The 13,390-nt window shown below is 48.9% G+C and overlaps 7 protein-coding genes across 7 annotated transcripts; 3 read left to right on the forward strand and 4 right to left on the reverse strand.

The window, feature by feature from the left end:
* Positions 1-473: 473 nt before the first annotated feature.
* Positions 474-1,214, forward strand: FSUBG_1522 (uracil phosphoribosyltransferase; the record flags this gene model as incomplete). The annotated part of the gene is made up of 1 exon (XM_036679198.1): positions 474-1,214. The coding sequence occupies one exon, from the start codon at positions 474-476 to the stop codon at positions 1,212-1,214; it is 741 nt and encodes a 246-aa protein (XP_036542996.1).
* A 604-nt stretch (positions 1,215-1,818) lies between these two features.
* On the reverse strand, positions 1,819-2,764 carry FSUBG_1523 (RWD domain protein; the record flags this gene model as incomplete). The annotated part of the gene is made up of 2 exons (XM_036679199.1): positions 1,819-1,998; positions 2,048-2,764. The coding sequence occupies 2 exons, from the start codon at positions 2,762-2,764 to the stop codon at positions 1,819-1,821; spliced, it is 897 nt and encodes a 298-aa protein (XP_036542997.1).
* A 710-nt stretch (positions 2,765-3,474) lies between these two features.
* On the forward strand, positions 3,475-4,045 carry FSUBG_1524 (uncharacterized protein; the record flags this gene model as incomplete). The annotated part of the gene is made up of 4 exons (XM_036679200.1): positions 3,475-3,595; positions 3,644-3,684; positions 3,730-3,777; positions 3,839-4,045. The coding sequence occupies 4 exons, from the start codon at positions 3,475-3,477 to the stop codon at positions 4,043-4,045; spliced, it is 417 nt and encodes a 138-aa protein (XP_036542998.1).
* Positions 4,046-4,587: 542 nt separating this feature from the next.
* FSUBG_1525 (diacylglycerol pyrophosphate phosphatase DPP1) lies at positions 4,588-5,770 on the reverse strand (the record flags this gene model as incomplete). Its single annotated transcript, XM_036679201.1, has 2 exons — positions 4,588-5,538; positions 5,588-5,770. The coding sequence occupies 2 exons, from the start codon at positions 5,768-5,770 to the stop codon at positions 4,588-4,590; spliced, it is 1,134 nt and encodes a 377-aa protein (XP_036542999.1).
* Positions 5,771-7,302: 1,532 nt separating this feature from the next.
* On the reverse strand, positions 7,303-8,599 carry FSUBG_1526 (uncharacterized protein; the record flags this gene model as incomplete). Its single annotated transcript, XM_036679202.1, has 2 exons — positions 7,303-8,465; positions 8,512-8,599. 2 exons carry the CDS (start codon positions 8,597-8,599, stop codon positions 7,303-7,305), a joined length of 1,251 nt encoding a protein of 416 aa, XP_036543000.1.
* Positions 8,600-10,322: 1,723 nt separating this feature from the next.
* FSUBG_1527 (oxidoreductase 2OG-Fe(II) oxygenase family) lies at positions 10,323-11,309 on the forward strand (the record flags this gene model as incomplete). Its single annotated transcript, XM_036679203.1, has 1 exon — positions 10,323-11,309. The coding sequence occupies one exon, from the start codon at positions 10,323-10,325 to the stop codon at positions 11,307-11,309; it is 987 nt and encodes a 328-aa protein (XP_036543001.1).
* A 536-nt stretch (positions 11,310-11,845) lies between these two features.
* FSUBG_1528 (uncharacterized protein) lies at positions 11,846-12,364 on the reverse strand (the record flags this gene model as incomplete). Its single annotated transcript, XM_036679204.1, has 1 exon — positions 11,846-12,364. One exon carries the CDS (start codon positions 12,362-12,364, stop codon positions 11,846-11,848), a length of 519 nt encoding a protein of 172 aa, XP_036543002.1.
* Between the last annotated feature and the right edge of the window lie 1,026 nt (positions 12,365-13,390).

Below are 13,390 nucleotides of genomic sequence, written 5' to 3' on the forward strand. Positions count from 1 at the left end.
AACGCGTAGCCCTTGGCTTTGTTTTACCTTGACTTCTTCCAATTGTTCTATTCTCGTTTCTTTATTCCCCAGCGCTCGCCCCTCCATTGGCTCTCAAGCAGCGTCTAACAAAGACCCCGTTTCGCTAAGCGCCTGATCTTAGCGGCTACCAACAAACGATTGGGGCTCCAGGAATAGCGCTGGGTCTCTTTGGTAGCGGCCTCGTTTCATCGTCGATTGGCTCTTGATTGTCCAACATGAGAAAGCGCATCAGCGTCTATTGACGATGTTCATCATGGATGCTGTATAAAGATGCGATGTTGTTCTTCTGTTGGTTCTGTTATCCAAATCACTATCGCTTTACGATTCTTCGTCTATTTATTTCTCTCTTTTTCTACACTGCTGTGCAGTTCAATTCCATTCTTTGGTCAACACGCGTCACACGCAAATCATCTTCGACTACAACACTTTAATATCAATAATACAACTTCATCATGGGCAAGTTCGACAACGCCATCAAGGCCGGCCAGACAGCCATCGAGCTCGGCAACACTGCTAGATCCTTCGCTGGGGCGACCTCCGAATTCCGCGCTGCAGACAAGAAGGAAATTGGTCGACAGGCTGGTCGTCACGCCTTCAACGAGGGCGCCGAGACCGGAAAGACCATGGGCAAGACTTGGCTCAAGACCTTCGAGACAGTTCCTCGTATGGTCTGTCGAGGTCTTCAGTTCCTCTTCGCTATCATCGCCTGCGGTTTCTACGGTCATCGCGTCGACAAGGCTCAAGACACCGACTACGGCTTCTCGCCAGAATGGTACTTCGCTCTCGTCGTCGCTGGCCTCTCAGCCACCACCGCTATCCTCTTCGTCGTCCTTACTCCCCTCGGCGCTCTTCCCTTCATCGGAAGCAAGCTCAAGCTCGTCAAGACCTACCGCGCTTTCGCTTGGGATCTCATCCTCTTCATCACCTGGCTCGTCGTCTTCGGAATCTTCGCTGGCATCTTCCTCCACCGAGACAGCGACGACAAATACAAGGGCGCTAGTACCGGTGCTATGAAGACAGCCGTCTGGATCGACCTCGTCAACTCGATCCTGTGGCTCACCTCGGGTGTTTATGGTTGCATCAAGACTTTCTTGGGCGACAAGGCAGATGAGATGACGGACAAGGTTGGACAGAAGCTATTCACCAAGAAGCAGAAGCCAGCTAAGGAGGTTGGCTATGCCGAAAGTGTCTGAACACTGGCAAAACAGTTACATCGGGGTTTTCATGTTTTTATTGCGCATTTTCTTATGTCAGAGCCGGCGTTCTTCGCATCTTCCACATTTAGAATAGAACTATCTCTATCTCCCGATGAATACAAAATCTCAGCTACGAGATCTATGTACAGAACAAATACTATGCTTTTGAACCATGATTGCAAGCAGCTGAGACCTGGTCCGCCGTTCCCATTGCGATTCAATCTTAACCTTGGTCTAGTCTAGTTACCGAGTCACCTTTCAGCTTTGCCTTTGCGACAACGATGGAGTTGTGAGCGATGCAGAAGCAGGAGTGTACTTCAGCCCGTCTGTGAACCACGACAGAAGATATCAAGGCAAATTCACATCAATTCCAGACCTGAATAGTTCCTCAAGTTGGGGAAGCCAATAACCTTCTGGTCTTTTACTCTATCGAGGTAGCAAGATCAGACCGTCTATAATTGTTCACGATCCGGAAGGCAGAGAATGAAGTACAAAGTGTAACCCACTGTGCTAAGTCTCTCAAAGGTCGCCCTTAGACAGAGGCTTTCATGGTTCATTCATGTCTCTTGCATTCTATGGCTGCCTTTTCAAGAGCTGCCTTTCACATCAGAATCTTGCCGAACGCTTCACCAAGTCCGCACTCAACCAGCCATGCTTCCAAGGCCTTCATATCACCACGATTCCCTCTCGCTCCTCTCTTCTCAATCATATCCGTGATCTCTTGCATATCCGAAAATGCGCGCTTCAGATCCGTCGCCTCCTCTCGATATCTCTCGCTGACCTACTCTTGTTATCAGACTTCCCCGTGCCCATCCACGCAATTGACGTACCTTTTTGTGATGCGCAGGAATATCACCCCAACTTTCTGTCTTAATGAACTTCATGAAGTCATCAATGGCGACCGATCCTCCTTCTAAACACAATATGCCCGGCTTCCCAGCTAGGAGAAAGCCAGTGAGCCCGTAGGTCGGTGCATAGTTGATGAAGTCATCTCGCTTTGCCCTTGTGCTGATGGAGGGGAAGTAGAACCAAACTCGAACTAACGATGTGTCTGCTATCGGAGTATTTGCAATTTCTGCTTGCTTAAGACGTAAGAGGTGTTGAGATGCGGCATCTTTTATATGCTCAATAACTGAAAGAATGTCCTCTTCAGGAATCTCAGTGTTCAACTTTGCAACATCTCCTTTACTCATCCAATCCGGTTGTTGTATCCTGGTCTTGATTGGCGGTGGCTCTGTTAGCGATCCTTCTCCTTTTTGACACTTCAAAGGCACTGTCAATGTGAGCTGTAGAGTTCTTGATAAAGAATCTTCGTCTTCAACATCGACCCTGAGCTGGAGATTTATGGCTGTCTCTGAGAACTTTGGGGTGGCTTCCCCATCACTTTCACACCATTCCCTCAATCTCTCAATCAAACCAGACGCCGCAGAGTCTATGGCTATCGCATCATCCGACGCATACATCGCCATGAGGAGGTCAATTTGACCTAATTGGAGCTCCATGAGCTCTATAGGCAAGGCACTTTGGGACTCCTCGTCAGAAGGCATGACGGCCAGAATAGACTCTCCGCGGTTTGTAAGATTAACAAAAGGGCAATATCAACTTAGGGTCGCTGAAATCACAACCACTTTACGCGTGATTTGTAGACATTGATACGCGGCTGGAGAAAATTCCCCAATCACGTGAGGGCAATGCGTCCGACACCGCTGTCAATACCTTATCTTGGAGGTCTTATCTTATCTTATCTTGGTTTCTGGGGTTAGCTACCCTGGGCTGAGTGCAATAACTCAACAATGGAATTGGCCAAGAGCATTGTGGAGGGTTATAATATCTTGAACGAGTCTGCGAGACCAAGATTTTTTTTTTCTTTTGCTTTTCTTTTGTTTGGCTCGTTAGCATTCACCTCGCCCCCTCGTTAGCATAAATTCGTGGTCATTAGTCATTCGTTGTTCGAACAACATTGAAATTCTTCTTAGCACGGCGACCGTAACACCCTGTAGTATTTATCAGACGTAGACTCTCAAGCCACGTCTATCATTTCATAAATGACTACAAATACACATCATGCCGTCCTTTAGTGACGTCTTGCGTAAACATTAGAATGACCGTGTCTGATCCCTGAATGACGTTCAGATGATGGCCCATCTATCCAGCTAGTGAGCACTACAAATAGTGCAAGCTCTGAAAGCCAAACAATGCTTCGTATCAGTCAACAACTCGACGAATATCAACTCAAACAAAGCTTATTAATATCAATATGTCTCAATCAAATGTCGGATACCCTTCTTCTTATGAAGGCGGAGACCAGCGCCACTATAGTAGAGAGGAAGTTCGCGAGGAGGGTCGCACGCACCCCAACGTCAATACTGAGGGCTACCGTAAATTCTCCAAGCCCTTCAATCATTTCATTATCTAACTGGTTCTAGTACATAAAGAGGGAATAATGAATGAGCTCCAAGAGGCCGACGTAAGTTCCCAATTTCAAGCATAAGATCAGTGGCTAAGTTCATAGACCAAGAGGGTAGTTGCAGACCGTATGAAGCATGAACCAGGCTTCGCAGTAAGTATTGCCACAATCCCTGCTATTCAAGTGCCACACAAGCATCTAACTACTTGCCCAGGCCACCATGCACTGCAATAAGCCCTCTCGAGGTGCCGAAATCGATGCTGAGCTTGCACGAGAAGATGCAGAGCAGCTTGAAAAGAAGAAAGGCAAGACTGACAGCATGCCTGGAAAGAAGATGGAACACAACACGAGTAAGAGCGAGTGGAAGCAGCAGATGGATCAAGAGGAGGAGGAGGCTCGCGCTAAGCATAGCGACCGTTAAACAAATAATCATGAAGGTCAGGGTATAAAGTGTATTACTCGTAAGACAAATAGCTGTCAAAAGTAGAGCTTCGGTGGATCTCAATGAATTAAATCATATGACTCAATTCCAAAAAGTACACTTCATCCAGTGAAACGGTGAGAGGAACAGGCAACAGGCAACATTAACGTGGTTCAAGATATCAAATCTCAGCGTCTGAGATAGCCACTACAATGCCGTGCATCATTCAGCTCGCGACGCAAATAGTGACTACTAGAGGGTAGGTTTTGGTAAAGGCGACTTGTGATGGAAGTCAGATGTCATAAAGCTGGAGATATGAGCAGGAACATTACTCTCAACGATGACATCCGAGCCAGAAAGAGCATCTCCATTCCCATAGTTCAAGTGTCAGATATTTAGATTTTATTGGTTTTATTCGGCCGTGAAGGTATTAGGTTCATACAGTCGTAATCGAACAATTAAAAGTACACGAGTTCATGACTCGCCGTCCAAACTTCTCCTTTAAATCATCCCCAGATGTGAATTTACCACTTATTACTCTATCAAACCATCTCCTCACCACGAGCGCCAGTGCCAACAGGTCGTCGGGGAATAGAACCGTTGTTGTATCCATTGCCATGCATGTGCTCAGATCCATCGCTCTTCAGGCCGTGGCCGTGGCCGTGTCCATGTCCGAGAGAGCTGCCACCGTGAGATCCCCAGCCGACCTTGCGAGTAAAGACGGCGTCAGCAAGCTCAGCGCCACCCATGGAGTAGTTGAAAGGAACGCCACGGTTGAGGGGGATGTGGTTGAAGCGCCAGTCCCAGACAGCGGCGTAGGTCATTCGGTAAGCGGAGAAAGCAAAGACGGTTCCAATGATGGCACCGGCAAGGACATCGTGGAAGTGGTGATACTTGTCGATAGTGAGAGCGCCACCGATGAGAACAGCACCGAGAAGAGGGGCGTAGGTGACAATGAGCTTCCACATGGATGGATGGTAGTTGGAGAAGACCTTGAGCTTGGCGTTGAGGTAAAGGTACAGGTAGACAAAGCCAGCAAAGGCAGCAGTGGTGTGACCACTGGGCATAGACTCAAGAGCATCGTTGATCTCGCTCTTGTCGCCAGTGCAAATGTCGGGGGTGTAGTAAAGCTGAAGATATCCCTTGTTGTTGTATCCTCCCATGGTGCGAGCGCGAGCCATGTCGGGCTTGCAGACCTCAAGGAAATGAGGTCGGAATCCACCGATGAGCCACTTGACAAAGACCTGGAAGACAGCGGCGGTGATGAGGGAGTAGAGAAGACCGATGACAGCGTTGTTGACATCCCAGAATGAGCGGATGCGGATCTGCATCACCAGGAAGACGAAGATGGGAACAAGAGCAGCCAACAGGGCAGCGGCCCAGATAGGAACGATCTCGCCTCGGAGAGGATATCCGTACTCGGGCCAGACAATCTCGCCATCGGAAAAGGTGACGGGGAACGATCGGGCGGGGGCAGGCTTTGCGAAGTAGACCTAAAGATTTGTTAGAAAGGTAATTGAGTTTGAAGCGATCGAGACTTACACCAAGACCGATAGCGCCCATACAGGCCATGGTGACAATATCAAGCCATGTTCCCTTGAGCCACTGTCCGAAAGTAGGGCGTCTCGACATGGGGAGAGGGTCGTGAACCGCCTTTTGGTGGTGACGGGTCTTTGTACCAGGCGAAGCCCGGTGAGGGGACTTTTCTCGACGGAAGAAAGGCATGTTTGGCGATTTGGTGATGCTAGATAATGATGTTGAAGGAAAAGCCGACCACAGATTGAGTGGCTCTGTACCCAAAATTAATAGGTACTGAAAGAACTTTGCTGGCTCTTGTCCTGCCGTTCACAAACAATTGAGGCTGCTCGCTCTTCTATAGATCCGTGGAGAGAGAGCGACTGTGACACGCGACATCGCGATTCAAGCTGTTGACGTCACTAACGTCATTCAAACGTTTCACGCCAGCACCAATAACACAGCAACAGCGCTGCCCTGTAGGCCCTGTAGGCCCTGTCTGCACCTGTCACAGCATGCAGATTCATTTCGCTACGTAAAGCCACAGTCGACGTCATTGCTCAAAATCCTCTTTCTCCAGGAAAAAGTGAGCCTTGGACGGCAGACTCATGCCGAGCGGGCTTGCAGGCGGCAGTTTCGTGCCGGACAACCAATCATGGCCTTGGCAGTTGGACAAGGGATGTGTCTTGGCTTGGGACAAGTGTGGCTTGATTTTGACGATCTGTGTTGTTCTGGCTAATAACACGGGAATGAGCATCGATCGATGCTTGGCCAAGGCTCCTGAAACCTGCTAATTTGTGCTGATGATTCAGTGTTTAGCTCATAGTTTGTACCGGAGCGTAAGTCCGTGATGTTCTGTCTGGGCAAAGATTACAGAGTTTCATTGATGAGCAGGTCAACTGATGTCAGACTGAAGAGCGGACAACGTTTTTGTTGGCCTAGAGGTTATGCTGCACTAAAGTAATAACTCTATCAGTTAAACTTTAGAGCTGTAAATAACCTTGAAAGCTCAAACAGTCGAGATGCTAGAGGATGGTGGCTGATGCTGTGGCTGACCACATGTCAGATCTCATTAGTCCAACTACGAAGCTGTCCCAAAAACAAGATTTCAGCAATCGCCCAAGCAGTCCTCGCTGTATTTTACGCCAAGTCGGCATTGACTGAATGACAAGACCATTGTAAGCAAATCGGCGATTTACTACGGAGCAAGGAGCGATACGACCAAGTTCAAGCTATATTTCGGAAGCTTATGCGAAAATCATTCATTCTTGTTGTGAAGTGGACAAGGGCTGAAGTCTCGGCATACGACAAGAGCCCCATCCATCATGGCACCACAAAAATGCCCAACACTAGACGAATCACGAGTTGACCGATTGCGACCTTCTCGATTTTGACATAATGATGCAATTGTTGACGCGCGTCGGAATCCTCTCGCGAGTTTGATATCTACAAGAACAAGATCTATCAAGTGAACTCGACGAAACGTCACTTGATCTGTCCGTAGTCAGAACAAGAGGGCGCACTCTCATATCAGACAGTCAGATATGTCAACTCGGACAGGAAGTAATATTCATTGAAAGTAGAATAGAATATATGGTCAGTCGAATGACATGCCCTTTTTTTCAACCAATAACCCAAATCACTACCCATTACCCCCTTCTTCACGCTTTGCTCGCAAACATTCATCGCGAACCTTCAAAATACAGCCTTCATATCACCAACAACTAGGCAAATCAAAACTCTTAAGGCTTCTTGCACTGTCCGGCCTGGATATTGGCAGGATTCTCGCAAGTGTTGCACTTGATGATATTGCCAGCTCCCTCGCTCAAGTTCAGGATATCGTTGTCGTTATTCTTCAGGTTGTTTCGAATGATAATGTTATGGTTGGCCTTGGGGGCTTTACCGCCGAGAGTAATGCAAGAAAGAGAAACGGGTTGTTCGGGAGTAGCAACACAAGCATCGTCGTAGATAAGGATGCCGACTCCTGCACCGGCTCCTCCGTTGCCACTACCACGCTGTCCCTCAATAGTATTGTCGCGGACAAGAGTTCCGACAGCGCTACCAAGAATGATACCAGAGGAAGTCTTGCCGCACGCAGCAGGAGTTGGGCCAACGTAGTTGTGCACGATCTTGGCATCCTTCACACCAGGATCGACAAAGATGCCGATGCAGTTGTCGTGGAGGGTGTTGTACCCAATAAATGCACTGTTGGTCTGAACGCAGACACCAATGAGATGGGCGGAAATGTCGTTCTTCACAGTCTGCACATCAGACAGGTTGTCCTGGCAGATACCGATGAAGCCGCCAGCAGTGGTGGTGACGACGTTCTCACGGAAGACGGTGTTGACGGAACCAAGGGTGAGCGCACCATACGCAGGAGCATCAGTGAGTTTGTTCTTGGTGATGCGGGTATTTTTAGCGCCGATGATGGCGATGTTGATGCCAGAGAATCCACTGACACTGAAGCCAGTGACTGACACTCCCTTGACGGGTCTCTTGACAGAAGTGACTCTCTTATGCTCAGTCTTGTACTCAGTTGTCTGGACCTTGTAGCCAGTGATACAGATGCCAGCCTGGAGCTCATTCTTCTTCTCATCCTGAGTAAGGCCAGTGCAGGCATTGCGCTTGTACTTGTTGGGTTTGACGAGGCGGACATTGCCACGGCCTTCAAGCTGAATACCATCCTTGTCAATGACGAGTTGCTCAGGGTATTCACCAGCCTCAACGATGATGCGATCACCAGGAGACGCCTTCTTGATGGCGTCTTGGATCTTCTTGCCGGATTTGACGTAGATAGTGCGACCGTAGCCGTAGTAGTTCTTGGGGTCGGAGGGAGAAGAGTATTTGTACTTGTCGGGGATAGCGCAGCAGTGCTGGTCCTTCCAGTTACATTTTCCGTTTCGGCCTGCAAGAGTCAGTCGCAGCGTTTGAGGGTTAGATGATATACTGACGTATGAGGCCACCAGAGGTATCATGCTCTGAGAACGGCGAGGCAGCGGCGAGGCCAATGAGGCCTGCGAGGGTGAGGCTTAGCTTCATGATGGGTAGTAAACGATTGTCTTAGATTGTGAACTGGGTTATGTCTCTGAGATCTGTGGTCTCGCTAAACCTTATATACCACCGACACCCAACATCAAGATGATCAAGCCATCGGTCCCGAGAAAGGGGATCAAGGCTGAGGTCTCGCCCTCAGATGCAGCCATGCAAACTAGTATTCGCTTGCTTCTACCTGAAACGGCAAGAGCGATAACTAAGTTAACGGCAAGACGCAAAGACGGCGTCGAATAGTGGTCAAGCCACTTTGATGTGGTGTAGGGGGTGAGGCGCTGATAGGTGCTTACTGCAGGAGGGAATGATTTAATGTTGACGAGAAGGCGTCGCTATTGACCCTCTTTTGAAAGAAGAAAACAACATCAAATCATCGTCATCAACGTGTTTGTCTGCATCTAAGAGTCTAAGTGCTCCAGCTTAAGCAGGGATGGTACGACTTCTGAGATGATGCTGCGTTGAGGGATCGAGCGGCCGCCTTTCAAAAGAGAGACAAGAATCCTCAATGCTTTCAATAACTTGGAACGCAAGGACATCAAATTTCAGTATTAATCTGTGCGCGCATGCTGCCCAAATGAACCCCTCAGTCCTGCTCATCAACATCGCAACGACCAAACACGCCACAGCATCCCTTCAATACCACCACTCTCGCAGCCACGAAGATCCGGCATCGCGAGGACCCGACGATATTCTTGAGGGGAAAGGGCAAAACGGAGTATGCCGTTGTGTGGCTTCGCCTTGTGCCTGAGGTAGGGCGCCAACTATGAAACTATAATTCAGCCGCAAGGGCTCGATCCCCTTGGACCAAACGGTCTGACAGGGGTAGCGCATTAATCTCCTGTCTAAAACGGAGATCAACGAGCAGATGTTGAGATCGATAGTACCGTATCCGTAGATCCGGCGCTATTACCCCATATTTTTGTTTTATGGTGCATCGCTTGGAAACTTGTTTCTCCCTGACGATTTGTCTTGCCCTGCTGGACTATTTCTGCTTTGAACACGAGCACCATCTTGGAGAATGCCCGGGCACGTTGGTTTGAGACCATCCACAGGGCTGAAGAGGTACCCATTAAGCTGAAAACTAGTGGCATCCCTAGCGAGCTTATCCCGCTTTGAGTTGGCTCCCTACGACGTGGACGAACCCGAGGCCCTGGAAATGAAGCTGGTGGCTTGGGCTGGATCGCCAAGTTTGGTTCTGGGCCTTTTCAGCCCAGCGATGATCGATTGCCAAGACCGCGTTCCTGTGCTACTGGACTGAGAAATCGATGTAAAGGAGACCTAGTGAGGGTTCATGGGACCAATTACTGGCTCGTAGCGGCAGCTCGTTTGCCTCCTTGGTTGGGTTGCTTTTGGGTTTCCTTCTTTGACCAGCCTAGGACATCTGCTGCCTGGCCAGCTTTCTCGTTTATAGTGTCGCTGATCAGTGGATGCTAATGCTCGTCTGTTGCGATAGTCTGTCTGTCTGTGGATTCATCAGTCGATCACGGTAAAACCGCAAGAGGTCTCGGAAACAATTATGTTTACCCGACAAATCAAACCCCAAGAAGTACTGGAGTGATACCAACCTTATCACCAACGCCAATCAGTTCCCAGCCTCACGTCCAACGTTCCACCCCGCAATCTTCCCCGCACTTCTGAAGATGACGACGCAGTCTCTAGATCCCCTCAACTCTCATCATTCATTACCACTTTACATTCAAAACATCCTGTCACCATGGCCACCACGGCTGCTTCTCTGAGCTCCCATGGAGTTGAACCAGCTGTTCCCACTCCCCTTGCCATCAACGCAAGCCCTCTCGTGGACGCTTCGGTGCAGGCACTTAGCTCCAGTTCTGCCATCTTCTCCTTTGAGCCCCATATCAAAGCACCCTTTGATGCCATTCGGCGTCTGTTTGATCATCTTCGGGCCAATCCTGAGAATGCATCATCTCTCAATGCTGCGTATCCCAAGCGGGGCATCTTCAAGACAGCTGCGATGAACAATGCCACTTCTGATCAGAAGTTCACCATTGATCTGTCGCCATCTCGTAATGGACGCATCCCGGAGACCTTGCGCGAGAAACTGGCCGGAGACGGGTTCAATGACGTCCTGGACTTCTTTGAAGAGGTCAACAGCACCTACGTCGCCCAGATTATGTCCATCATGCATGGGCTTATCGGCGCTGATCTGGGTCAAGTCCACAAGACTGGTAATCTCAACTACCGTCTATGTGACTACAACACGGATACTGCCGATCCGACTAGTGACAATGGTTGCGGTGCCCATACAGACTATGGCACCTTTACCATTATCTTCCAAGACGGAACATCAGGGCTCCAAATTGAAGACGCCGAGCAGCCCGGTCTTTGGGTACCTGTCCCTGGCGACGCAACGGTTGTCCTTGCCGGTTGGTGCGCTGTGATTCTCAGTGGAGGCAATATCCGAGCAACCCGTCATCGAGTCAGAAGAACTCCTGGTGTTCGAAGACTCAGTGCTGTTCTCTTCGTTGCCCCAGATGTTGAGGCCACTCTACGACCTCTCGAAAGTGTCAAGTTTGTCCGTCCATTTACTAAGAAAGTCATGGATGGGCAGTTAGATGTTGGAGAGTTCAAAGAGGTCATGGGCAAGAAGTGGAGACGTCGTGAGGGCAATGAGAAGTCTGATGACGGAGATGATACGGAAACACAGGACAGTGAGATTGAAAGATTCATCTGGGCTTGACTGAATAAGTATGAGCTCCGAGGAATCTGATTGGATCGCGAGCATCAATTACTCCGACTAATCAACCTCACGGCAAGACCGAGATCGCCGCATTCATACATAGAATTTACAAGGATAACAGAGACGAACAATTTCTTGATAATGTGCAATTTCACAATTCGAATTGCATAACATGGGTTGACCGTTTTATGTCTTCTTCATTGGGTAGTATCAATGCAAATCTCTAGCTTTGATAGGTTAGTCCCCGACCGGTTCCTGGTTCTAGTCGACGTCGAACCCGGCTTCTCCTCACCAACATCCTCACGTGTCAAACATCTGCCTCGGCATTCACATATTCAACTTCCTCAATTGGTATAAACAAATTCCCTCAAATCTGACAGATCAATTCCTCTCGTTCTATCCGTAGGTTGGTTTGGTATTACGTACTCGACAACTCATGGTAAAATTAAAATCTCTGCTAAAATGGCCTCCCAAGAAAGGTAATTATGTCGTCGCGCGTCTATCACTCATTTCATTACTCGTCCCTCATTTCCCAACTAACCTCGTAGTTTGCTGTACTTGCTTATAGCCCTTGCAAAACTGTCGTCGATTCCTTGTACCAGTGCTTTTGCGTTTCCTTGGAGGTCTTTGGGGACCTTGGATATGACTGCTTCGGAAAAGTCTTGGCTAAGGGCGCGCTGTAGGTTGAGGTTGAGGAGGATGACGGGGCTGACTTGTAGTCTGTCAAAGTTGGGTTTGGCGGCAATGATAGTGTTGATGGTGAGCTCGACGTCGGCGCTGAGCTCAGATGTAGCCTTTGCGACTTGGAGGGTTTCCTCGAGAGATAGAGGCTCAGACTCGCGAGCGATCACAAAGCCCGTGTGGATCTCGGTGAGGAGCAGTGTTGACTTTGTAGTGATAGGCAGAGCACCGAGGAGGGTCTGCGGCCACGTCGCTATGGTCTTGTTGAGAGCAAGCGTGGCATTGGAGATGTTATCAATGGCTGTCGAGATAGAATCTCCAGATGCGAAGGCAGAGCCAGCGAGGGCAATCAAGGGGAGAAGGCTGAGACGCATATTGTCTGAGAGCTTGATGCAACGAGTAATCGATTGGTCAATTGAACTGCAAGATCTGCCAAGGAGAAACTCTTCGTGTCTCAAGAGCTACCCCGTCTTTAAGTACTGTCCATACCGACACTTCACATGCAAGTTGGGGTTTTCTCTTGCTGTGCCTTTCGGAAGGCTACGGTGGTGGCCTCGTGTAATCCCAACCTGTATCCCCGCATCTATCCTCAAAGAGGAACTCAGCCCCGTGTTGTCGACGACCAACGTCTATGAGCCCATATCCCCATGGGGTAACCTCTTGGTAGTTCGCGGGCTTTTTGTCTAAGTGGCTGATCTTAACTTGGCAATCTACGATATTATGTGGGGAGACATGTCAGCGTTGCAAGGATTGCGGCATCTTTGGCCGCGGCTGTCACGGTGAAAAGCATGCGATGGAGTTGCATGTGTGCGCATTAGGGCTGTGACGGAATCTGAATTGAGGGATTATGACGACTAATGTGACGAAATGGGTTGGTTACATTGGCTGAAGGATTCGCTAGAGCAAGGGCTCAGCGGCGATGTTGCTCAACCAACTTCTGCAGCCATGGGGACTTGGGCCCGATGAAGCAATTGCCCGCGAAATTAAGCAATTGATTAAGCTGATTGTGGTGTTGCATCCCGATGGTGTGCTTCTTGATCATGCGTGAGAGAAGACGGGTTCTATACCGCATTGCTTATAACTTGGTGGTTGACTTATGCTTATTATGCAGGGACTACCTGTGCCTTACCCAGAGTCTGTCTGCATCTCTCAGCTGACACTGGACACTCTTTGATATCCTATGAGGGGAAGTCATAGAGGTTAGTTGGCTCTGTTTCTGTGAAACTTCAGAATACCAAGGAAAGTGATTTCAACTTTCGAAAGACTAACTATCAGAAGACGTTGACCTTAATCACAGTCTGTTCAGACTCTGAAGAACCCTGGCTTTCCACTTTGAGTTGAATGGTCAGGTCTAAATTAAGACTTAAGGTGGCATTCATAGTGATTATCTTTTATGCAAG

The sequence above is a fragment of the Fusarium subglutinans genome (assembly GCF_013396075.1).
Source record: "Fusarium subglutinans strain NRRL 66333 chromosome Unknown NRRL66333_c0000008, whole genome shotgun sequence".
Taxonomy (NCBI): domain Eukaryota; kingdom Fungi; phylum Ascomycota; class Sordariomycetes; order Hypocreales; family Nectriaceae; genus Fusarium; species Fusarium subglutinans.